The following is a 25,476-nucleotide window of genomic DNA, read 5'->3' as shown; positions in this document are numbered from 1 at the left end:
TACAGCCTCCTTTTGTGCCTTCAGTGGCACCTTGGGATCTCAATGTAGTTTTGGGGTTCCTAAAATCACATTGGTTTGAACCACTCACCACTGTGGACTTAAAATATCTCACATGGAAAGTGGTAATGCTGTTAGCCCTGGCTTCAGCCAGGCGTGTCTCAGAATTGGCGGCTTTATCCTATAAAAGCCCTTACCTAATTTTTCATACGGACAGGGCAGAATTGAGGACTCGTCCTCAATTTCTCCCTAAGGTGGTTTCAGCGTTTCACTTGAATCAGCCTATTGTGGTACCTGCGGCTACTAGGGACTTGGAGGACTCCAAGTTGCTGGACGTAGTCAGGGCCCTGAAAATATATGTTTCCAGGACGGCTGGAGTCAGAAAATCTGACTCGCTGTTTATCCTGTATGCACCCAACAAGCTGGGTGCTCCTGCTTCTAAGCAGACTATTGCTCGTTGGATTTGTAGTACAATTCAGCTTGCACATTCTGTGGCAGGCCTGCCACAGCCAAAATCTGTAAAAGCCCATTCCACATGGAAAGTGGGCTCATCTTGGGCGGCTGCCCGAGGGGTCTCGGCTTTACAACTTTGCCGAGCAGCTACTTGGTCAGGGGCAAACACGTTTGCTAAATTCTACAAATTTGATACCCTGGCTGAGGAGGACCTGGAGTTCTCTCATTCGGTGCTGCAGAGTCATCCGCACTCTCCCGCCCGTTTGGGAGCTTTGGTATAATCCCCATGGTCCTTACGGAGTTCCCAGCATCCACTAGGACGTCAGAGAAAATAAGAATTTACTTACCGATAATTCTATTTCTCGTAGTCCGTAGTGGATGCTGGGCGCCCATCCCAAGTGCGGATTGTCTGCAATACTTGTACATAGTTATTGTTACAAAAATCGGGTTATTATTGTTGTGAGCCATCTTTTCAGAGGCTCCTCTGTTATCATGCTGTTAACTGGGTTCAGATCACAGGTTGTACGGTGTGATTGGTGTGGCTGGTATGAGTCTTACCCGGGATTCAAAATCCTTCCTTATTGTGTACGCTCGTCCGGGCACAGTATCCTAACTGAGGCTTGGAGGAGGGTCATAGGGGGAGGAGCCAGTGCACACCAGGTAGTCCTAAAGCTTTTACTTTTGTGCCCAGTCTCCTGCGGAGCCGCTATTCCCCATGGTCCTTACGGAGTTCCCAGCATCCACTACGGACTACGAGAAATAGAATTATCGGTAAGTAAATTCTTATTTTTTAGAAACTTTAGTAAATCTACCTGAGTGTTATTTAGACCAAACATTTTATATGTGCGTTTATATGTTTATGTGTAGTCATTGTGGGCAGCACAGATGGTGTAATGGTTAGCATTGTGGTCATGGGTTTGTTTCCCACCATGGCCCAACTGTGTGGAGTTTGTATATTCTTCCCTGTACTTGCGTGGGTTTCCTCTGGGTACTCCAGTTTCCTTCCTTCTCTAAAAATATACTGGTAGGCTAATTGGCTCCCAACAAAATTAACCCTAACGTGAATGTGTGTGCATGTACATGTGTAAGGAATATAGATTGTAAGTTCCACTGTATATTATTATTCAGCAATCCCTCCTTATTAGAGCCACGTTTATATCCAGTAGCACACCGACACCTTATTTTTCTAGCAAGAGCTTGAAGGATTTCTCCTGCGTGTCTTGCGTTGTCTGTAAATAAGTGTATGCAGCTTCTGATTGGACCAAAAGGAATTCTAAGAGCCCATGTCCCAGCCAAACCAACAGCTACAGTGGGCTGGGATGAGCAATACTGTCAGTGCTTTGGATGCACGGCTGCATTCTGGTGTCAGGCACTGGCGTATCTATAATGGGTGCAGTGTCTGCGGTGCACACGGGCCCCTGGGTCCAGAGGGGGCCCACACCGCACACACTGCACCCATTTCTTCTATACTTACCTTTCCGGCGTCCATCGGCGACTGTGTGTGGGCCCCCTCCTCTCCCGTAGCCGTCACCGCCGCTGCTAGCGCACTGAGCACTGGAGACTCTGGCACAGTGCCAGAGTCTACAGCACATACACAGGACTCCGAAAAAATGGCGCAGCGGCCATTTTTCGGAGTCCTGCGCATGCGCTGTAGACTCTGCCACTGTGCCAGAGTCTCAGCGCTGAGAGCACTAGCAGCGGCGGTGACGGCTACAGGAGAGGAGGGGGCCCACACACGGAGTCTGCACATGGGTCCCCTCCTCTCTAGAAAAGCAGCTAGTGTCAGGCATGGTCTGGGTTAGGGTTGCTATAATATCCCTTCAGGGGCACATGAGAATTACACAGGTTCTGTGGCTGGTGAAATGTAAGCTTTAAGCCAGCCAGCCACAGAACCTGTGTAATTCATGTGTGCTCTTGGTAAAGGGATATTATAGCATCCCTAATCTAGGTGGATCCCGGTAGAAGCTGGCGCTTTGGATTGGGTTTGCCTATCTAACAGGTCCTTGAAAGCCCATCAGTGAAGTCACTGCATTCAGAGTTCAGTTGTACTGCCGTCATAATTAAGGACAATCCCTGTACACATTTTGTTCCCCATAATGGAAGACACAATCTCAAAATAACAATGTCAATTAAAATTTCCCTCCAGAGAGGTCAGGTACAGAGATGACATGCTAGATGTGAGTGGCAGGCGGAGGTCAAAGTTCAGATATACAGTATGGGAGGGTAGAGGAGCTTAATTCTGCAGAAGGAAAACACTTAATTTCCTTCTAGGTATTTGTAGCAAGCGACCTGTTTTCCAGTGTCAGCCAGAGCAGGTAGATTTTCCGCTTATTGCAAAACATAGGATGTGTACATTGTAAAGGGCAAAATTAGATCCAGCGGCCTGATTAAGTAATTCTCTTTAGAGAATGAAACTTAAAATGAATATATTAGTAGTATATACTGTATAAAGTACATATAAGTGACATGAATATATGAAATAACAACCAATATAAATATACCCTTCTTTAGGTTTCAAATGCAGACTTGTGTATTTAACTGCTGTAAACTAACAAGGTCACCAAATGTCTTCAGTTCACCTATGTTAAATGTATCAGAATTAATGTATTGAGTGGTGATCATAGGGCATTTTTCTCTGTGTATAGAAAGAATTTGGCGGCTGATGGATGCAGAATATAAAGCGAATAAGAAACTTTCACATAGTGATATTTTTGGAATGATGACCATACATCGGAATTTACCCGTTTTATGTACACCTCTTATATTAGTTTTGGTAAGAGACCTTTTACAGTAAAGTGTTGTTGGCTACGTAGTATTGCAGCCCATTATATGTTGTGGTGAGAGGGGTCGCCTCTTACATGAATTAGCCATATTCCCATGGGTATAGCTCCCTCCAAGGGAGACTAAAGCGAGTCCTGTGCAGTTTGCAAAAGTAGTGGAAGTTGGGAACTCCGGATTTTCTCGGTTGCACAGGTCCAGCTGGAAATCATCACTGAAGGACAGGGAGGGGTTAACAGCCTCATCTACTCAGTGCTCTGTGCACTGACGCCGAATAGCAGCCAGCGAGTAGGCCGTAGTCTCAATAGTCCTAGGGACTTTCTGAACTAGGTGTTCCAGGCAGCATAGCAGATTGTGGCTGTATTCTATCACAGCAGACAGATTGCTAGAGACATTTATTCACACGTGTATGTTTAATTACTATGCTTGTTTGTCCAGGATTTCTGTGTGTGTATGTTAAGTGCAACGTCAGCTGCAATTAAATGACACTGCTTCACCGTGAAACTACCTTCCGTGTATTCTAATTTGTGACCCTGTCACAATGTATACAAGATGAGAAGTGCAGAGACAGAATTAAATGCTGTTATTGCAGCTACAACTGCACACACATCATCTGACTATTATAGGTTGATACATAGAAGAGAAATCTGCGCACAACCCAAACCCCCCCACCCCCTTCACTCCTCCCCCTGAGGTTATTTGAGATTGAATAATACTTTTTATGTAAAAATTAATTGGTGCTAAACTAAAATGAAGACGTTATTAAAGATAAAGTTTTTTGAATGTTAATACTTTCAGATTTTTTTTTTTTTAGTGTCAAAATATTTCAGGTGCATTATACAGTTAATTTTGTTAATATATATTTTTATGTTTTTCGGTGTTCTTACAATGAGTGTGTTTATTGAGAAATAATGAAAGAGACTTTTTTTTCACTATTGAACATTCGTGAAACACATTTTATAAGACATTTATTTTCTTAGACTCTGAAGCACTTGTCAGACCCTGTTCTATAGTGCATTTGATGCCTGACCATTGTGGCACCCCTCTCCTCGCACGGCATAACCTCTATAACACGGACTTCATCTCTTACCCAGCATTTATCCTCCTGGTATATAGGTAACCTAAAGCTGGCAGATTCCGCCTGGAGATCTGTATCCGGCTAATGTATGCCGTTCCCAGGATCTGGCCCGGTTGCACTCGCTCTCTGTTTACTGCTAGTGTTGAATACGGGTCGATAGGCTCCTAGCTCTCTCAGGAATACTGTCTCAGCTTGTTAGGGGTAAGCATGCTGCTTCCGCAAAAAGCTCCTGGCTCTGGTAAACCACGGAAGATGAAGAGCCGCAAACTGCATCAGGCGTTGACCTCCTAGTCTGTCACTCCAGAGTATTCTGTTTATTTATTTTTTAGGTCATCTATTTTGGTTTTAATGAGTGGTGTTTTTTTTGTGTTTTTGGTTTTTGTACGCAATCCTGTTATGTGTTTGTTTGCAGTTGACGTTGCTTTTTCTTTATTGTTACATTTGTACTTTTTTAAGATGACTTTGTACACTTGATTTGGGTGTACAGTGTTAGGACGAGTCTACAGCTCATGTTCTTGGGAATTTGGGGTGAATTTAAAGGCAAAGCATATCTGATATTAAATTGCTAATATTGGCAGTAAAACGTATTGAAGTGGTCTTACCTGTCACACATCAATGCTATGGCAGGCCTTCTACTCCTGAGGAGGAGTTCCAGGTATACCAGTGACAGACAACCCGATAAACCTTGGGGGCTACATTGGGGTGCCCTCTAGCTGTTAAGGCCCGCACATATCCCTCAATCTCAATAAATTAAATCAATACATTTAATCAATAAAAAGAGCCACGATCTGTAAATAACATACCCGCAGGCATTTTAAACAAGAATTACAAGCTTTAAATAAACAAATATGATAAAGCAGATAGCAACACTTGTAGAATTGAGCATTAAGAAGCAAAAACTTGCATATATTCTGTGGTTTTGTTTAGTACATTTCTTCTTCATTTACCCCTTATTTTTACTAAGGAGGGAGTTTTATGTAGAACTGGTGATGTTGCTCACAACAATCGGATTCTATCTATCTATCGTCTAGAAGCAGCTAGATAAATGTTAAGTAGAAACTGATTGGTTGCTATGGGCATTATCACCAGTTCTAAAAAAAAAACTCCCACTAAGTGTTTTATAATACACATTGGGAATGTTTTAGATAGATATATTATGGTAGCATTTCATAGGTTTCTTGCATTTTGTACAGAATCTCAGAGGTTAGCACATATACACCAGCAACAAGGATACTGGGGTTCCATTTAGTACCATGGGGTATAGACTGGTCCACTAGGAGCTATGGGCACTTTAAGAATTTGATAGTGTGGGCTGGCTCCTCCCTCTATGCCCCTCCTACCAGACTGAGTTTAGAAAATGTGCCCGGAGGAGCTGGTCACGCTTATGGAAGCTCCTGAAGAGTTTTCTGCATTTATTTTATATGTTTGTCTGCTTCGTGGGACTTAGGGGGGGGGGGGGGGAGGCCTAACCTCTTGAAGGGTTAATGGTCCCGTTCCCCGCTCACAGGACACTTAGCTCCTGAGCGACCTGGCTAAGCTTGGCATTAGCGATAAGGGCGCGGTGGGGGCTGGCTCCAAATAACTGTGTCTCCCTGAAGGGCTCTTTGTGGGTTAATTGTGCTTAACCTTTTCCTGTGTGTGTGTGCTGTCACATTTACATTATGTCAGGCAAAGAGTGTGTTTCTTATACAGCGGAGTGTTCCTATTCACCAGGGGGCTCACTACTGGGTATTCAGGGCAGTGCACCTTCCCACAATAGTGGGGCTGAACCAGAATGGGTTAATTCCATTAAGGGAATGATCTCAAATATTTCTACAAATCTATCCCGCAATGAGAAAGAGACGCAATACTTAAGACAGACTGTGGATGAGTTTATGAATAGAGACTCAGTCCACAAACCAGCGTCTCAATCCCCTCCCATGTGTTCCCACAAATTATCTCTGGCCCATATCCTGCAGTCTGACTCTGACACTGACAGGTCAGACATGGAGGAGGGGGAGGTGGATTTGGAGGAGGGGGGGGGGGGGGGATGCTACTCTCTCACAGGGAATAGAGGCTCTTATAAGGCTATCAGAGATGTTCTGCAAATTCCTGATGAAGTGTCCGAGGAGTGTGAGGAATCTTATTTTAATGTAAAAAAGAAGCCCTCAGTCACTTTTCCTGCTTCAAAGGAATTGAATACCCTGGTTGAAGAACCGTGGGTTAATTCTGATAAGAAATTTCAAATCCCTAAAAGGTTGCTCTCATCTTTTCCTTTTCCTCTGGAGTATGGGAAAAAATCTGAAAATCCACCGATAGTGAACGCATCAGTCTCTAGGCTGTCAAGAAAAATTGTATTGCCAGTCCCTGGTGCAGCCTCCCTAGATTCCTTGTCTAGGGGGGATGATGTTTTACTCCTGCAGCATATACAGGACTCTGCAAACTTTATGGTGGAAGACATAAAAGAGATTGGTTTGCTTAAGGCATGCACCACCGCTATGGCTGTGTCAGCACGCAGGGGCTTGTGGCTAAGCCAGTGGACTGCTGATGCGGACTCCAGGAAAGGCGTGGAAGGCCTACCATTCACAGGAGAGGCCTTGTTTGGAGATAAACTAGACAAATTGATCTCCAAAGCTACTGCAGGTAAGTCTACATATCTTCCTTCTGCTGCTCCCCCAGCCAGGAAAGCTTATTCAGCTTCAAATTTACGGTCCTTTCGGACAGCCAAGTTTAAGGGAAAACCCAGAGGTGCTTCTACGGCCTCCAGAGGCGCAATAGGTAAACCACGCAAACCAGCAACTGCAGGTGCTCAGGAACAGAGCTCAGGCACTGCTTCCTCAAAGCCTTCAGCATGACGGTGGATCGCGAGGCCTAGAGGTCTGTCAGGTGGGAGCCCGACTACAATGTTTCAGTCACATCTGGTCAAGTTCGTGCCGGGATCTCTGGGTAATAGATCTTATTTCCCAGGGCTACAGACTGGAGTTCCAAGAGCTCCCACCTCACAGATTCTTCAAATCAGGCTTACCAGCTTCACAAGAGACAAGTATAACTTTACAGCAGGCCATCCAAAAACTGGTACAGACTCAAGTCATTGTTCCAGTTCCACCTCATCTACACAGCAAGGGGTACTATTCCAACTTGTTTGTAGTACAGAAACCGGACAGTTCGGCATGACCAATTCTGAACCTCAAGTCCTTGAACCCGTTCTTAAGAGTGTTCAAGTTCAACATGGAGTCTCTGGGAGCGGTGATCTCAGGTCTGTAGGAGGGGGAATTCCTAGTGTCTCTGGATATCAAGGATGCGTACCTTCACATTCCGATCTGGCCACCTCATCAGGCTTATCTATGGTTTGCACTGCAGGAGTGTCATTACCAGTTCCAGGCCCTGCCATTTGGTCTCTCCACGGCACCGAGGGTGTTCACCAAAGTGATGGGAGAGATGATGTTTATACTCCGCAAGCAGGGAGTGAACATAATTCCGTACCTGGACGATCTTTTGATAAAGGCGCCGTCCAGGGAGAGGTTGCTGGACAGCATTGGCCTCTCAACCAAACTTCGCCAGGATCATGGGTGGATTCTGAACCAGAGCCAACACGGAGGCTCCCATTCCCGGGAATGATACTGGACATGGAGTTGCAGAAAGTGTTCCTTCCTTTGGAAAAGGCATTGGTAATCCAGTCGATGGTTTGGGATGTCCTGAAGCCAACCCAGATATCGGTGCATCTATGCATTTGCCTTCTGTGGAAAATGGTGGCCTCATACGATGCGCTTCAATATGGAAGGTTTCACGCAAGACTCTTCCAGCTCGATCTGTTGGACATCTTCACATGCACCAGAGGATTCGTCTGTCGCCAAAAGCCAGGATCTCCCTTCTGTGGTGGCTACAGACCTCTCACCTAGTCGAAGGTCGGAGTTTTGGAATTCAGTACTGGATCCTATTAACCACGGACGCAAGCCTCTGAGGTTGGGGAGCAGTCACCCAGGGGGTGGAGTTTCAAGGAAGATGGTCAAGTCAGGAAGTCATTCTTATAATCAACATTCTGGAACTCAGGGCCATATACAACGACCTTCTGCAGGCCTCTTATCTTCTTTGGGATCGGGCCATTCAAGTCCAGTCGGACAATGGGGGTAATTCTGAGTTGATCGCAGCAGCAAGTTTGTTAGCAATTGGGCAAGACCATGTGCACTGCAGGGGGGGCAGATATAACATTTGCAGAGAGAGTTAGATTTGGGTGGGTTATTTTGTTTCTGTGCAGGGTAAATACTGGCTGCTTTATTGTTACACTGCAATTTAAATTTCAGTTTGAATACACCCCACCTAAATCTAACACTCTCTGCACATGTTATATCTGCCCCTCCTGCAGTGCACATGGTTTTGCCCAACTGCTAACAAAGTTCTTGCTGCGATCAACTCAGAATTACCCCCAATGTGACGGCCGTAATGTGCATAAACCGACTGGGCGGAACGAAAAGCAGAGTAGCAATGTCAGAGGTGTCAAGAATTCTCCTCTAGACAGAAAAAACCGCTGTGGCGTTGTCAGCAGTCTTCATTCCAGGAGTAGACAACTGGGAAGCAGACTTCCTCAGCAGACATGACCTGCACCCAGGGGAGAGGGGCCTTTACCCGGAAGTGTTCATGTGCTTGACACGTCGGTGGGGATATCCACAAATCGACATGATGGCTTCTCGTCTCAACAAGAAGCTCAAGTGGTATTGTTCCAGAGAGACCCACAGGCAGTGACGGTAGACGCTCTGACGACTCCATGGGTCTATCAGATGGTGTACATGTTTCCTCCACTTCCTCTGATCCCAATAATTCTCAAAAGAATAAAAAGGGAACAGGTTCAAGCAATACTCATTGCTCCGGACTGGCCAAGAAGGGCCTGGAACGCGGACCTTCTAGAGATGCTCCTCAGGGATCTGTGGCCTCTACCTCTTCGCGTGGATCTTCTACAACAGGGCCCGTTTGTCTATCAGGACTTAGCGCAGCTACGTTTGTTGGCATGGAAGTTGAACGGCTGATTCTAACCAGAAGAGGGATCCCTAATAAAGTTATCCCGACTATGATCCAAGTCAGGAAAGGGGTAACGTCTAAACATTACCACCGTATTTGGAAGAAATAAGTCTCTTGGTGTGAGAGCAGAACTTATTCTGCGGTGGAATTTCACCTTGTCCATTTTCTTTCAAAAACAATTGGCTTCTCTCCCTGAGGTCCGGACGTTTTTGAAAGGTTTTCTGCGTATCCAACCTCCCTTTGTGCCTCCCACGGCACCTTGGGATCTCAATTTGGTGCTGCAGTTCCTCCAATCGGATTGGTTTGAATCTTTACAGGAGGTGGACGTAAAATATCTTACGTGGAAGACCGTCACACTGTTGGACTTGGCTTCAGCAAGACGTGTGACGGAGCTGGGGGCTTTGTCTCACAAGAGCCCCTATTTAATTTTCCATGAGGACAGAGCTGAACTCAGAACTCGTCAGCAATTTCTTCCGAAAGTGGTGTCGGCATTTCCCATCAACCTATTGTGGTTCCGGTTATCACCGACACTTCAAAGTCTTTGGATGTTGTGAGTGCTTTGAAGGTATACGTAAAGCGAACAGCTCGTCACAGGAAATCCAACTTGCTGTTCATCCTATATGATCCCACTAAAATTGGGTGTCCTGCTTCAAAGCAGGCAATTGCACGCTGGATCAGGCTCACTATCCAGCATGCTTATTCCACAGCAGGCTTTCCAAAATCTGTACAGGCCCAATCTACTAGGCCGGTGTGTTCTTCCTGGGCAGCTGCCAGGGTGTCTCGGCTTTACAGCTCTGCCGAGCAGCGACTTGGTCAGATTCGAACACGTTTGCCAAGTTCTACAAGTTCGATACTTTAGCCTCTGAGGACCTTCAGTTTGGTCAATCAGTTCTGCAGGAATCTCGGCACTCTCCCACCCGGTTTGGGAGCTTTGGTGCATACCCATGATACTAAATGGACCCCCAGTATCCTTTAGGACGTAAGAGAAAATAGGATTTTAATTACCTACCGGTAAATCCTTTTGTCATAGTCCGTAGAGGATACTGGACGCCTGCCCGGTGCTTCGTTCTTCCTGCACTGTTACTTGGTTAAGTATTGTTGGTTCAGCTGTTGCTGTACGTGTTTAAAGTTGGGTTAGCTTAGCTTTCCTCTGTTTGTGTGTGCTGGTTCGGAATCTCACCACTATCTTTATCTATCCTTCTCTCAAAGTATGTCCGTCTCCTCAGGCACAGTTTCCTAGACTGAGTCTGGTAGGAGGGGCATAGAGGGAGCAGCCAGCTCTCACTATCAAATTCTTAAAGTGCCCATGGGTCCTAGTGGACCCGTCTATACCCCTTGGTACTAAATGGAACCCCAGTATCCTCTACGGACTACGAGAAAAGGATTTACCGGTAGGTAGTTAAAATCCTATTTTTATGGTCGCAAGGGGCATCATAGACTTTCTTGTTTTATATAAAAGCTTGACCCCAAAAGTCACTTTTCCATTGTTCCGAAACCATAAAATCGGTGTTTACACTCCTAAATATTCAATAACATCCAGCGTACTCGAAATACATACTGCAAGACCACACTTTAGAATTTGGTCTATAAAGACCTTTACTCCACTTACATAACCAGAAATAAAACCCGCAGAGCAGGGTGTTCTATATATACATATATGCACAGCTTCTACTCCGCTGCCTGCTGCTGCAACTAACATGTAAATACATGTGCTTATCGTAATAACTTTACCTTTAAACATATTAAACAATATTGTTACATTCCTGATTGTGGGAACCGTTTAAAGAAGTGAGAGTGAGAAAGAAAGGGAAAAAAAATTATATCTCCTAAAAAGAAAAAAAAAGTCACTGTGCCTCCTTACTGTGAATTATGTCTGTCTTTTAAAAATCCTGATGTTCTATTGGTCACAATTTGTGTGCACTTTATATTAAATACAATTCCTGGTCTGATTAAACCCTTTTCATGTACTGGTGCCACCTCAGAAAAAAATATTCATATCATTCATTCAACAGCTATTTATTGCACAGAGATATTTATTATCCCACCAGGTGATAGGCACCGCTGCATACTTCAGCGTTGGCGCACGTCTGAGGATAGTCGTCAGGCCATCCGAGTTCAGTTGGGGGGAGCATACACTTGACGGCATCTTCAGGTCTTCTGAGGATCCCCAAGATTTAGCAAGTGCAGGTTTTAAATGCAACTTTTCAGCCGTTGTCTGGTTCTTAAATACCATCTTACTGTAAACCGTAATGCATCTTTGCCTCACTGTCAGTATGCAGCAACTTAGCATACAATATTAATCAAATGGGGGGGGGGGGGGGGCGTTGTTTTAACCTCTGTGGAGCTGAACAGAATATTCGTCTCTCCCGTCGCGCCGACAAAGCATTTCATTTTTCTTTTTACTGTGTTGCAGCCTTTGTGGAATAGGTCCATCCGCTGATTTGTCTTTTACAATTACTGCAAACTCCAAGATTGGCAGCATCCTTTGTTTTCCTACGCCCCCTTCCCAGCTGCTGCTTTCTGTCCTGCAGCGCAGCTCATAAGAGGCACAGAGGTCAGCACTAACCTAGGTTACTTGCGTATCTGTGCTAAGCTGCATCGTCTGCCCGGGCTGTGACGGCCCTTCTGTTTCTACTGCTGCAATACTCTCTCGGATTTTTTCTTACATTTCCAATCTAATACTGTATATGGCCTTTGTGCCACGTCATCTGAAAGCTGGTGAAAAAGTGGATTATTGCTCTAATACATAAGTAGTGCCCATATATTTATACACCGCTATAAATTATGGTATCCGGTCTCTAGGTCGACAGTAACTAGGTCGACCACTATTGGTCGACACTGACTAGGTTGGCAGAGTTTCTAAGTCGACAGGTCAAAAGGTAGACACGAGTTTTTCACTTTTTTTTGTTTTTTTACTTTTTCATACTTAACTATCCACACGGACTACGATTGGGACTAGTAACTTGTGCTTACGATTGGGACTAGTAACCTGTGCTGAGCGCAGCGAGGCACCTTGCCCGAAGCTCACTCGCCATGCGAGAGGACACCGTGCACTAATTGGGGTTCCCGGTCACTGTACAAAGAAAACTACACCAAAAAAAATAAAAAATAAAATTCAAAAGCTCATGTTGACCTTTTGACCTGTCGACCTAGACCCTGTTGACCTAGAAACCCTGTCGGCCAATAGTGGGTGACCTAGACACTATCGACCTAGTTACTGTCGACCCTCCATACCACACCCATTAGTTATATTAGTGTCCTGATGTCATCGCTTCTGTGGTCATTGGTAAAATGTACATAAGGAATATTGGTTCTACTACTGTAAATGTTTATGGTGTTAGCAGTCACCTGTAATTTCTGTGGCCTTTGTGGTTAGCCCTATGGTCACCAAACAATTTGGTCACTTTTAATATATATGAGTTCTCTTAACAGGAGTTTAAAATCTAATAGCGAAATTGTGTAACGATTTTGGGGGGGAAAAATATAGATTTTATCTCACTTTCGGCAACTTTTTCCTTAGACAGGCTGAGTAGGCGACAGATAGCTGAAGGGGGTCATTCCGACCTGATCGCATGCTGCCGTTTTTTGCAGCACAGCGATCAGGTCACTACTGCGCATGCGTTTGCACCGCAATGCGCAGGCGCATCGTATGGGTACAAAGTGGATCGTTGCTGGGCGATGGATTTAACAAAGAATCCATTCGCACAGCCGGTCGCAGAGAGATCGACAGAAAGAGGGCGTTTATGGGTGTCAACTGTCCGTTTTCTGGAAGTGTTTGGAAAAGCGCAGGCGTTTGCAGGGCGGGTGTCTGACGTCAATTCCGGACAAAAACAGGCTGAAGTGATCACAGCGGCTGAGTAAGTTCTGAGCTACTCAGAAACTGCACAAACTATTTTTGTACCGCTGGGCTGCACATGCGATCGCACCCTTGCACAGCAAATATACACTCCCCAGTGGGCAACGACTATGCGTTCGCACGGCTGCAAAAAGTAGGAATGACCCCCGATGTACTGTACCAATACATCACTTGGCCATATACATAGCACGATCCGGTGTATGAACACGCAATATAGCGGTACATTTTGCATTCACCAGCATGGTATAGTCAACGGGATCGGCCTATATGAGCACATCAGATGGGACGACCCCGCTAATGACGCTTGTGAACACATTATTGTGCGTGCGCACTCTGTGATATGGCCAGTATAACATTCCAATCAGCTTCAGAACGATATGTCTGCCAATATATCACATAATGTACCCGGGGTTAGTTTTGCCAAATTTAATTCCAAGATAGGTAAAGTCAAACAGTTGTAGCAGAAGAATCCAACTATTCTAACAAAATGAGAAAACGCCCATCTGAATGATGATTAGTATGATTATTAGTATTTAGTGATAACTATATACTCTTTAACCTCGCCCTGACTTGAGATTGTTAGAATGGGGTCTGTAATCTTTCCTCTCTTAAGCTGTAGCTTTTCTGGGCTTTTATTCTTTGTAAGTCGTTATATAAATGGTACAGTGCAAGTAAAGGTTATATCTTCAATAGCCAACTTTAGTGGATATCATTGCTGGCTTTTAAGTCCTTGATGCCCCCTTCTTCTGGCCGATTAAGGGCCAGAGAACTTTGAAAGCTTTTAGTCTAGTTCCATGTGTTCCCATGGGTGGCATTGATTTCTTCTCTTCACTAAAACGACTTCTCTTTTCTGTAATTACCTTGTCCTACCATGATCTGGCTGCCTTTCTACAACAGCACACTCACTTCAGCCCTAAATACAGTAGCTCTAATTGCCACATACAGTTTCCAGCCATGGTACATCCAACAGGCCCCTGCCAGCTGAGCATCACTGAAGGACATTTCTTTCCAATGCCAACTTCCATCACTGTACATTCATCTTATCTGCCCTTTCACTTGGCAAGCAAACACACTTCTCAAATATCCACCCAGTCTTCTAACCACAGATGGTTCTTTGCTAAGTTGATGTTGCTTCTCTTCTAAATTCACCTACCAAACAGTATCGACTTTAAAGATAAAATATGCATAATAATAATATTCAACTTTTGTATCTCATGTAATCTCACCCCACCCACTGCCCCCTTGACCCTTTTCACACTTAACTTGTTCACTCCGTGTCACCCACTGCTTGCCTAGCTCTACAAGAACTTATTTTACTTTGTCTCCTCTTACTTATGGATTCTATAGGTAAACTTCCACCCTTAAAATTCCACCAAGACTGCTCTCGCAAAGTAGATTAACCATCAACTTCCAGCAAAGGCTAAGGTTCACTACCCCATAATCATCCTCCTTGACCTCTCTGCTGCTTTCAATCCTGTTGAATACCGTAATTTTCTGTACACTGTCATTTCTACTTATCTGGATGTTCCCTTATTGTATCTACCTCTGGCACATCATCCCATGCACTTCCGCTTTCAGTTGGAGTCATAAAAGTCTTTGTTTTCTCCCTTTGTTTTCTTATTTTTGCACCACTTCTGTTGGTGAACTAATTTGGTTATTCAACCTCTTCACCTGACCTTTCCCATTATCTATTATCTTGTGCTACCAACTGTATATTATCTCATGAATGGCCCAACTAAAACTCAACATGTTCAAAACGGAGCTAGTCGTACCTCCCAGAGTCACAAATCTTCTCACAAATCTTCACTGCTATCAACTCCACCTTCAAAATAGTGGTGGATGGCCTGTAGCTATAAGGAAACCTTCTACCGCATATTGTGTACCTGTCCCAAGATGTCCTTTTTCTGGGATAGGATCCACAAGCTTCTCAATCCTTAATTTGGAGACCTCTGTTCATAATGACTCATGGATTGATCTTCTGTCCACACACTCCTTAAAACTGACTTCACACATCTTTGCATCAGCCAAGGCCGTCATCAAATCCCATGGGAAATACTTGGATTCCCCCACAAGTGTGTATGCCCACCGTCAGACAGCCTGGCCGGAAGGGAAAACACTAGGCGATGTCGCTCACATAGCACATTTCCTACCGTGTACCCACCTTTACTTAGGAGCAGATGCATAAGCCTGGAGAGGCGATAAAGTGGAAGGTGATAACGCACCAGCCAGTCAGCTTCTGTCATTTTTCAAACCCAGCCTGTAACTTGACAATAAGGAGCTGATTGACTGGAGCCTTACCACTTTATCACTTCTCCAAGCTTAATACATCTGCCCCTTAGTACCTTCATAACTGACCTGATCTTTTTTTTCTTTTCTTAAGGTATGACCTCCTGGGTCTCTCATGAGACTTATCCTCTCTGTAATAAAACCCCCCCGGTAGCACCTACCTATCTGACTTTAGCTATGGTCTGTAAAATCCTTAACTCCCCCCCCCCCCCCCCCCCCCCCCTTCATCCTACTTCTCTACCAAAGTTGCAACTAAAACTCTTTAACTTTCTATTCAATTCTCTTCTCATAATTTCCCACCTCAACTAATACAACCTCCTCCACCTCCCTTGCATTCAGCTCGCTCAAATTTGCTTCAATCCATCTTAAATCCGTCAACAATAATGATTTTTCTCTCTCCATTCTGCATCTGCTGCACTACACTGCATCTCAGCTCATCTCGAAAAACAGGCTATGCCTCTGACAGTATGCTTGCCCCCTCTCTAATTACTACTTCTCCTTATACCTACAAGACTTTACCCATGCCACTACGTATCTGACTTGTCCGAAAATAATACAAACCACACAGGGGTAGGCAGTAGATAAAAATCGCTGTTTCAAAGGGGGACATTTACCAAGCAGTGATAAGAGTGGAGAAGTGAGCCTGTGGAGAAGTTGCCCCATCAAACAATCAGTAGCTCTGTATAATTTTATAGTATGCAAATTATATGTTACTTCCAAGCTGAATGGTTGCCATGGGCAACTTCTCCACTGGCTCACTTCTCCGCTCTTATCACTACTTAGTAAATGTCCCCCTAAATTCAGTGAAGCCTTCAGTGTGGTGCAGTGGATCAGAAGTAACAAATACACCAGGATTCCAATAAAAAAATGTAGATCGCCTATGAACTAGATGTTAAGCTATGGCAAAGTTTCCCAAATCCAGGTTTTAAAGAGATCCATGATTGATCACAGGTAACTTAATTAGTGCCTCAGTTTGATATAACCATCTGGACTTGACCACGGATATCCTTAAACCTGGACTGTAATGACGGAGATTGGGAAACTTTGATCTGTGGTATTTTTTTATTACTATAAATGTCATGTTAAATTTGTGTTACACCCTAATCACAGGGACACTTATTTATTTAATTCGATTTTTTTTTTACATCTTTGTAATCTTGGTCAGACCTTACACTTCATATGTGTTGTTATTATTATGTCTAAAGACCAGAAGATATATTCAGTTAAAGTCTGATCCATTCCGACATGTATTTGTCGGAATGGATCCGACAACCCCTATTCAATCCCATCTAAAATTCGACTTTTTCAAGTTGAATTTAGATGGGACCCAGAGGAGGAGAGGGGGGGAGGGGGGGTGGGGGGGGGGCGAGCCGCGGGGGGACAGCCGGCGGCAACCAGAGGCGATGCAGCAGGATCTCACTCAGCCGCCCGACCTCACGGCAGCTTCCACCCGGCTCCAGCAGCGTGCTGGAGCCGGGTGGAAGCTGCCGTGAGGTCGGGCGGGTGAGTGACATCCAGCTGCAGTGCTACAGTAACGCTGATCTCCCTGTATCTCCCTGCGCCCCCCCCCCCCCCCCTCGCCTCCTCTGGGTCCATCTCATTCCGACATAATTTTGATGTTGGATTGAGATGGTCGAAAAGGGGGCCAAAACCTGATGGATTTGGCCCTGTTTTCGACATCAACACGTGGATCGCCAGCTATTCCGCCGATCCACGTGCTTTTCGACAAGTCGAATGTATGAAGATGTATGAAGTGAAAAGAGTCTAAGTTGCCCATGGCAACCAATCGACTACCTATAATTTTATATAATGTACTTGATAAATGCTACCTCAAAGCTGATTGGTTGGTACTGACCACTTTTCTTTTCAAAGCATTTCAGGTTGAAAGTTCTATGAAACTGGAATTTCATTCTCCAATGTGCACTTTCTAGTTCGATTAGGTTTAAAAAGAAAAAAAAAGAAAGTTTTATATAATAAGGATTTAAACATTTGGCCGTGTGCCGACTGAATGCCTGAGAGTTCATGTGTATAAAGTGTCACTTTTTTAGATTTTTCCTTTTTCCTTTTTGTTTGCAGGGGAATTTGCCTAAGTATTCACACAACTCCCTGATGGTCCAAGCAATAAAGACAAACATAACCGACTCGGACATACACCTGCTCTTCTTTGATGTGGAAGCACTAATTATTCAGCTACTCACTGAAGAAGCCTCCAGGCCAAATACTGCACTTATCTCCCCAGAGAGTTTGCAGAAAGCATCTGGCAGCTCTGACAAAGGAGGCTCTTTCCTGGCTGGTAAGCGAGCAGCCGTACTCTTCCAACAGGTCAAGGAAACCATCAAAGAAAACATTAAAGAACATCTACTTGACGACGATGACGAAGATGGAGAAGCGATGCGACAGAAGAGGGACGAGAGCGACCCAGAGTACCGTTCTAGCAAATCGAAACCATTGACCCTACTAGAGTACAACCTGACGATGGACACTGCCAAGCTCTTTATGTCTTGTCTCCACGCTTGGGGCTTGAATGCAGGACTGGACGAAGTCTGCCTTGAACGCCTTGGGATGCTTAAGCCACACTGTCCTGTCTCGTTTGGTCTACTCTCCAGAGGTGGCCACATGTCACTGATGCTTCCTGGGTTTAATCAGTGCGTTTATAAAGCAGCCGACAGACATGTCGGTGTAACCAGGAAGATGTCCATTAATGAAGGACTTGGGAAGGGCAGTTACGGGGTGTCACGTGCGGTCACCACACAGCATCTCCTGTCCCTTATATCCTTGGCAAATACTTTGATGAGCATGACCAATGCTACGTTCATTGGAGACCACATGAAGAAGGCTCCCCAAAGGTACAAATCTGGAGAACATTAATCTATATGCTGTAACTTTGCAAATTCTCTTTACATGGTTTTGGTTGATGCTGAGCCTTATATTAATAGGACAGAATGGGAATTGCAATATTATTTCTCTGACGTCCTAAGTGGATGCTGGGACTCCGTAAGGACCATGGGGAATAGCGGCTCCGCAGGAGACTGGGCACAACTAAAGAAAGCTTTAGGACTACCTGGTGTGCACTGGCTCCTCCCACTATGACCCTCCTCCAGACCTCAGTTAGAATCTTGTGCCCGGCTGAGCTGGATGCACACTAGGGGCTCTCCTGAGCTCCTAGAAAGAAAGTATATTTAGGTTTTTTATTTTACAGTGAGATCTGCTGGCAACAGACTCACTGCAGCGAGGGACTAAGGGGAGAAGAGGCGAACCTACCTAACAGGTGGTAGTTTGGGCTTCTTAGGCTACTGGACACCATTAGCTCCAGAGGGATCGACCGCAGGACCCGACCTTGGTGTTCGTTCCCGGAGCCGCGCCGCCGGCCCCCTTACAGAGCCAGAAGCAAGAAGTGTTCCGGAAAATCGGCGGCAGAAGACTTCTGTCTTCAACAAGGTAGCGCACAGCACTGCAGCTGTGCGCCATTGCTCCTCATGCACACCTCACACTCCGGTCACTGATGGGTGCAGGGCGCTGGGGGGGGGGGGGGCGCCCTGAGGGCAATATAAGACACCTTGGCTGGCAAATCATCACAATATATAGTTCCAGGGCTATATATGTGATAAATTACCCCTGCCAGAATCCATAAAAAAGCGGGAGAAAAGTCCGCCGAAAAAGGGGCGGGGCTATCTCCCTCAGCACACTGGCGCCATTTTTTCTTCACAGTGCAGCTGGAAGACAGCTCCCCAGGCTCTCCCCTGTAGTTTTCAGGCTCAAAGGGTTAAAAAGAGAGGGGGGGCACTAAATTTAGGCGCAATATATGTATACAAGCAGCTATTGGGGGAAAAATCACTCAGTTATAGTCTTAATCCCTGCATTATATAGCGCTCTGGTGTGTGCTGGCATACTCTCTCTCTGTCTCCCCAAAGGACTTTGTGGTGTCCTGTCCTCAGTCAGAGCATTCCCTGTGTGTGTGCGGTGTGTCGGTACGGCTGTGTCGACATGTTGGATGAGGAAGGTTACGTGGAGGCGGAGCAGAGGCCGATAAATGGGATGTCGTCCCCTGTGGGGCCAACACCAGAGTGGATGGATAGGTGGAAGGTATTAACCGACAATGTCAACTCCTTACATAAAAGGCTGGATGACGTAACAGCTGTGGGACAGCCGGCTTCTCAGCCCGCGCCTGCCCAGGCGTCTCAAAGGCCATCAGGGGCTCCAAAAACGCCCGTTACCTCAGATGGCAGACACAGATGTCGCCACGGAGTCTGACTCCAGTGTCGACGAGGTTGAGATATATACACAATCCACTAGGATTTCTGACATGAACCCAAGCACCACATAAAAGGGGTTTTATTTTTGGGGAGAAAAAGCAGCCAGTGTTTTGTTCCCCCATCAGATGAATGAATGTAGTGTGTAAAGAAGCGTGGGTTCCCCCGATAAGAAACTGGTCATTTCTAAAAAGTTACTGATGGCGTACCCTTTCCCGCCAGAGGATAGGTCACGTTGGGAGATATCCCCTAGGGTGGATAAGGCGCTCACACGTTTGTCAAAAAAGGTGGCACTGCCGTCTTAGGATACGGCCACCTTGAAGGAGCCTACTGATAAAAAGCAGGAGGCTATCCTGAAGTCTGTATATACACACTCAGGTTCTATACTGAGACCTGCAATTGCCTCAGCATAAATAGTGCTGCTGCAGCGTGGTCTGATACCCTGTCAGATAATATTAATACCCTAGACAGGGATAATATTTTGCTAACATAGAGCATATTAAAGACGTCGTCTTATATATGAAGGATGCACAGAGGGATATTTGCCGGCTGGCATCCAGAATTAATGCAATGTCCATTCTGCCAGGAGGGTATTAGAAACCCGGCAGTGGACAGGTGATGCTGCCTTTAAAAGGCACATGGAGATTCTGCCTTATAAGGGTGAGGAATTGTTTGGGGATGGTCTCTGGGACCTCGTATCCACAGCAACAGCTGGGAAGAAAAAATTTTACCTCAGGTTTTCTCACAGCCTAAGAAAGCAGCGTATTTTCAGGTACAGTCCTTTCGGCTTCAGAAAAGCAAGCGGGTCAAAGGCGCTTCCTTTCTGCACAGAGGCAAGGGAAGAAGGAAAGCTGCACCAGACAGCCAGTTCCCAGGATCAAAAAGCTTCTCCCGCTACCTCTGAGTCCACCGCATGACGCTGGGGCTCCACAGGTGGAGACAGGTGCGGTGGTGGCGCGTCTCGGGAACTTCAGGGACCAGTGGGCTTGCCCACAGGTGGATCCCTAGGTTCTGCAAGTAGTATCACAGGGATACAGGCTGGAGTTCGAGGCGACTCCCCCTCGCCGTTACCTCACATCAGCCTTGCCTGCTGCCCTCGGAGAAAGGTAGTACTGGCGGCAATTCACAAGCTGTACTTCCAGCAGGTGAAATCAAGGTACCCCTCTTTCAACAAGGTCGTGGTTACTATTCCAAAATGTTGGGGTACCGAAACCAGACGGTTCGGTGAGACCCATTCTAAAATTGAAATCCTTGAACACTTATATACGAAGGTTCAAGTTCAAAATGGAATCGCTCAGGGCGATTATTGCAAGCCTGGAGAATTTCATGGTATCACTGGACATCAAGGATGCTTACCTGCATGTCCCTATTTACCCTCTTCACCAGGTGTACCTCAAAATTGTGGTACAGGATTGTCATTACCAATTCCAGACGTTGCCGTTGGTCTGTCCCCGGCACCGAGGTATTTACCAAGGTAATGGCCGAAATAATTATCCCGTACTTGGACGATCTCCTTATAAAGGCGAGGTCCAGGGAGCAGTTGTTCGTCGGAGTAGCACTATCTCGGAAAGTGCTACAACAGCACGGCTGGTTTCTGAATATTCCAAAGTCGCAGCTGGTTCCTATGACGCGTCTACTGTTTCTGGGTATCGTTCCGGACACAGAACAGGATAAAAAGGGTTTCTCCCGGAGGAGAAGTCCAAGGAGTTGTCGTCTCTAGACAGAGACCTCCTAATACAATTACAGGTGTCGGTGCATCAATGCACGCGAGCCCTGGAAAAGATGGTAGCTTCTTACGAAGAAATTCCATTCGCCAGGTCCCATGCAAGGATCTTCCAGTGGGATCTGTGGGACAAGTGGTCCGGGTCGCATCTTCAGATGCATCGGCGGATAACCCTGTCTCCAAGGGCCAGGGTGTCGCGGTTGTGGTGGCTGCAGAGTGCTCATCTTCTAGGGGGCCGCAGATTCGGCATACAGGACTGGGTCCTGGTGAGCAGGGATGCCAGCCTTCGAGGCTGGGGGGCAGTCACACAGGGAAGAAACTTCCAAGGCTATGGAAAAGTCAGGAGACTTCCCTACACATATATATTCTGGAACTAAGGGCCATTTACAATGCTCTAAGTCAGGCTAGACCCCTGCTTCAACACCGGCCGGTGCTGATCCAGTCAGACAACATCACGGCGGTCGCTCATGTAAACCGACAGGGCGGCACAAGAAGCAGGATGGCGATGGCAGAAGCCACAAGGATTCTCCGATGGGCGGAAAATCATGTGTTAGCACTGTCAGCAGTGTTCATTCCCGGAGTGGACAACTGAGAAGCAGACTTTCTCAGAAGACACGACCTCCACCCGGGAGAGTGGGGACTTCATCCAGAAGTCTTCCAAATGATTGTACACCGTTGGGAAAGGCCACAGGAGGACATAATGGCGTCCCGCCTCAACAAACAGCTACAAAGATATTGCGCCAGGTCAAGGGACCCTCAGGCGATAGCTGTGGACGCTCTGGTAACACCGTGGGTGTACCAGTCGGTATATGTGTTCCCTTCTCTGCCTCTCTTACTCAGGGTAATGAGAATAATAATGAGAGGAGTAAGAACTATACTCATTGTTCCGGGTTGGCCAAGAAGAGCTTGGTACCCAGAACTCCAAGAAATGATCTCAGAGGACCCATGGCCTCTGCCGCTCAGACAGGACCTGCTGCAGCAGGGGGCCTGTCTGTTCCAAGACGTACCGCGGCTGCATTTGACGGCCTGGCGGTTGAACGCCGGATCCTGAAGGGCATTCCGGAGGAAGTTATCCCTACGCTATTTAAAGCTAGGACAGAAGTGAACGCAAACCATTATCACCGCATATGGCGGAAATATGTTGCATGCTGTGAGGCCAGGAAGGCCCCAAAGGAGAAATTTTAGCTAGGTCGATTTCTGCACTTCCTACAGTCAGAAGGTGACTATGGGCCTAAAATTGGGTTCCATTAAGGTCCAGATTTCGGCTCTATCGATTTTCTTCCAAAATTGAACTGGCTTCACTGCCTGAAGTTCAGACTTTTGTTAAGGGAGTGCTGCATAGTCAGCCCCCGTTTGTGCCTCAAGTGGCACCGTGGGATCTCAACGTGGTGTTGGATTTCCTGAAGTCGCATTGGGTTGAGCCACTTAAATCCGTGGAGCTACAATACCTCACGTGGAAAGTGGTCATGCTGTGGGCCTTGGCGTCGGCCAGGCATGTATCAGAATTGGCGGCTTTGTCATACAAAAGCCCTTATCTGTATTTTATATGGATAAGGCGGAATTGAGGACTCGTTCCCAATTCCTTCCTAAGGTGGTATCAGTTTTTCATGTGAACCAACCTATTGTGGTGCCTGCGGCTACTTGGGACTTGGAGGATTCCAAGTAACTGGACATAGTCAGGGCCCTGAAAAATATGTTTCCAGGACGGCTGGAGTCAGGAAAACTGACTCGCTATTTATCCTGTATGCACCCAACAAGCTGGGTGCTCCTGCTTCTAAGCAGACTATTGCTCGCTGGATCTGTAGCACGATTCAACTTGCACATACTGCGGCTGGACTGCCGCACCCTAAATCTGTAAAAGCCCATTCCACGAGGAAAGTGGGCTCTTCTTGGGCAGCTGCCCGAGGGGTCTCTGCTTTACAACTTTGCCGAGCTGTTACTTGGTCGGGTTCAAACATTTTTGCAAGAGTCTACAAGTTTGATACCCTGGCTGAGGAGGACCTAGAGTTTGCTCATTCGGTGCTGCAGAGTCATCCGCACTCTCCCGCCCGTTTGGGAGCTTTGGTATAATCCCCATGGTCCTTACGGAGTCCCAGCATCCACTTAGGACGTCAGAGAAAATAAGATTTTACTCACCGGTAAATCTATTTCTCGTAGTCCGTAGTGGATGCTGGGCGCCCATCCCAAGTGCGGATTGTCTGCAATACTTGTATATAGTTAGTGCCTAACTAAAGGGTTATTGTTGAGCCATCTGTTGAGAGGCTCAGTTATATTTCATACTGTTAACTGGGTATAGTATCACGAGTTATACGGTGTGATTGGTGTGGCTGGTATGAGTCTTACCCGGGATTCAAAATCCTTCCTTATTGTGTCAGCTCTTCCGGGCACAGTATCCTAACTGAGGTCTGGAGGAGGCTCATAGTGGGAGGAGCCAGTGCACACCAGGTAGTCCTAAAGCTTTCTTTAGTTGTGCCCAGTCTCCTGCGGAGCCGCTATTCCCCATGGTCCTTACGGAGTCCCAGCATCCACTACGGACTACGAGAAATAGATTTACCGGTGAGTAAAATCTTATTTTCTTTGTCTTGCTTTGGTCCCTGCGTAGTCTATTATTTTTCCTAAACAAATATAGTTCTTAGTTTCATTTGCTTTCACAACAGCTTGAAAGCCACAGGTTGGCCAGGCCTGATATTCATCATTTTTAAATGTTAGCCGTGTGCCGAACTACATCGCTGTCCAGTGGCACATATTACCGATTAATGCGATGGGTCATTTTCCTGCGTGGGGTGTGAGGAGAAATGAGTAAAGACATTGGCCCTCATTCCGAGTTGATCGCTCGCTAGCTACTTTTAGCAGCCGTGCAAACGCATAGTCACTGTCCACAGGGGAGTGTATTTTCGCTTTGCAGGAGTGCGAACGCCTGTGCAGCAGAGAGCCTGCAAACACATTTTGTGCAGAATAAGACCAGCCCTGTAATTACTTATTCTGTGCGATATTTGCTGCAACGAATGACACGGTAATGATGACAGATACCCGCCCGGCCACGCCTGCGTTTTTCCAAACACTCCCAGAAAACGGTCAGTTGTCAGCCAGAAACTCCCACTTCCTGTCAATCTCCTTGTGTCCGCCAGTGCGACTGAAAGCATCGCTAGAACCTGTGCAAAACCACTTTGCTCTTTGTACACGTACGGCGCGCGTGCGCATTGCGGTGCATGCGCAGATTTGCAGTTTTTTTAAATGATCGCTAGACAGTGAACAACGGCAGCTAGCGATCAACTCGGAATGAGGGCCATTGTCCACAAAGATCCTTCGCCTGTCTGGGGCTAATCACGCTGGATTGGATTTCTCCTTTATATTGCTAAATTGAGGGGATCCGTTCAATTTGCCAGCTGTCGGGATTCCGGCGGTTAGGATACAGACACCGGATTCCCGACAGCCGGCAATGCAGCCAACCGGAATCCCGGCAAACCAGGACTATTCCCGCTCGTGGGCGTCCATGACACCCATAGTGTGGGAATAGAACCTGTGGCGAGCGCAGCGGGCTACCGAGCCCGAAGCATGGCGAGTGCATCGAGCCCGCAAGGGGACTCTTTATGATCGCCCCGTTGCTGGCATTCTGGCAGGCGGGATACCGCTGTCGGGATATGAACAGTTAGCATCCCGCCCACCGCTAATTCATACTTAATCCAAATGAACAAACCCCCAGATAGCCCTGTCTATAAAATACCTAATGCATCCATCTGCAGTGCGGCACATTAATAATGTGCTACTGATGCATATAAACAAAAACAAAATAAAGAAACACCATCTAAACATAATATAAGTAAAATGCTGGTGTAAAATGGCTCAGTGACACGGGGATTGTGTGTTTTGTGAGTGTATTAATGTTTCTATATGCTGTGTATTTATAAAGCCTGCATTCCTGGGAAGGTGTGTGGCAATTTTGAGTTTCATTGTGTGTTTTTATAGTCACAAACAACTTTTAGACTTTTAGCAGCTTTTGAGACTTTTTGGATAATACATATGTCCGATTTGGAGACCATTCTTTAAAAATAATGATAATTCA

At 46.1% G+C, this 25,476-nt stretch overlaps 1 protein-coding gene across 7 annotated transcripts in view; it reads left to right on the top strand.

Annotated features, from left to right (window-relative positions):
* WDR7 (WD repeat domain 7) overlaps positions 1-25,476 on the top strand; it is a 799,383-nt gene that overhangs the window by 231,465 nt on the left and 542,442 nt on the right. For all 7 annotated transcript variants that reach the window (XM_063959708.1, XM_063959725.1, XM_063959718.1 and 4 more), the window contains one exon: positions 17,517-18,286. In XM_063959708.1, the coding sequence (XP_063815778.1) occupies positions 17,517-18,286 (770 nt within the window). The remainder of the gene's footprint in view (positions 1-17,516; positions 18,287-25,476) is intronic.

The sequence above is a fragment of the Pseudophryne corroboree genome, chromosome 1, assembly GCF_028390025.1.
Source record: "Pseudophryne corroboree isolate aPseCor3 chromosome 1, aPseCor3.hap2, whole genome shotgun sequence".
NCBI lineage: Eukaryota > Metazoa > Chordata > Amphibia > Anura > Myobatrachidae > Pseudophryne > Pseudophryne corroboree.
Note: the sequence above shows the minus strand (reverse complement) of the source record. Positions and strands in the feature narration are given on the sequence as shown.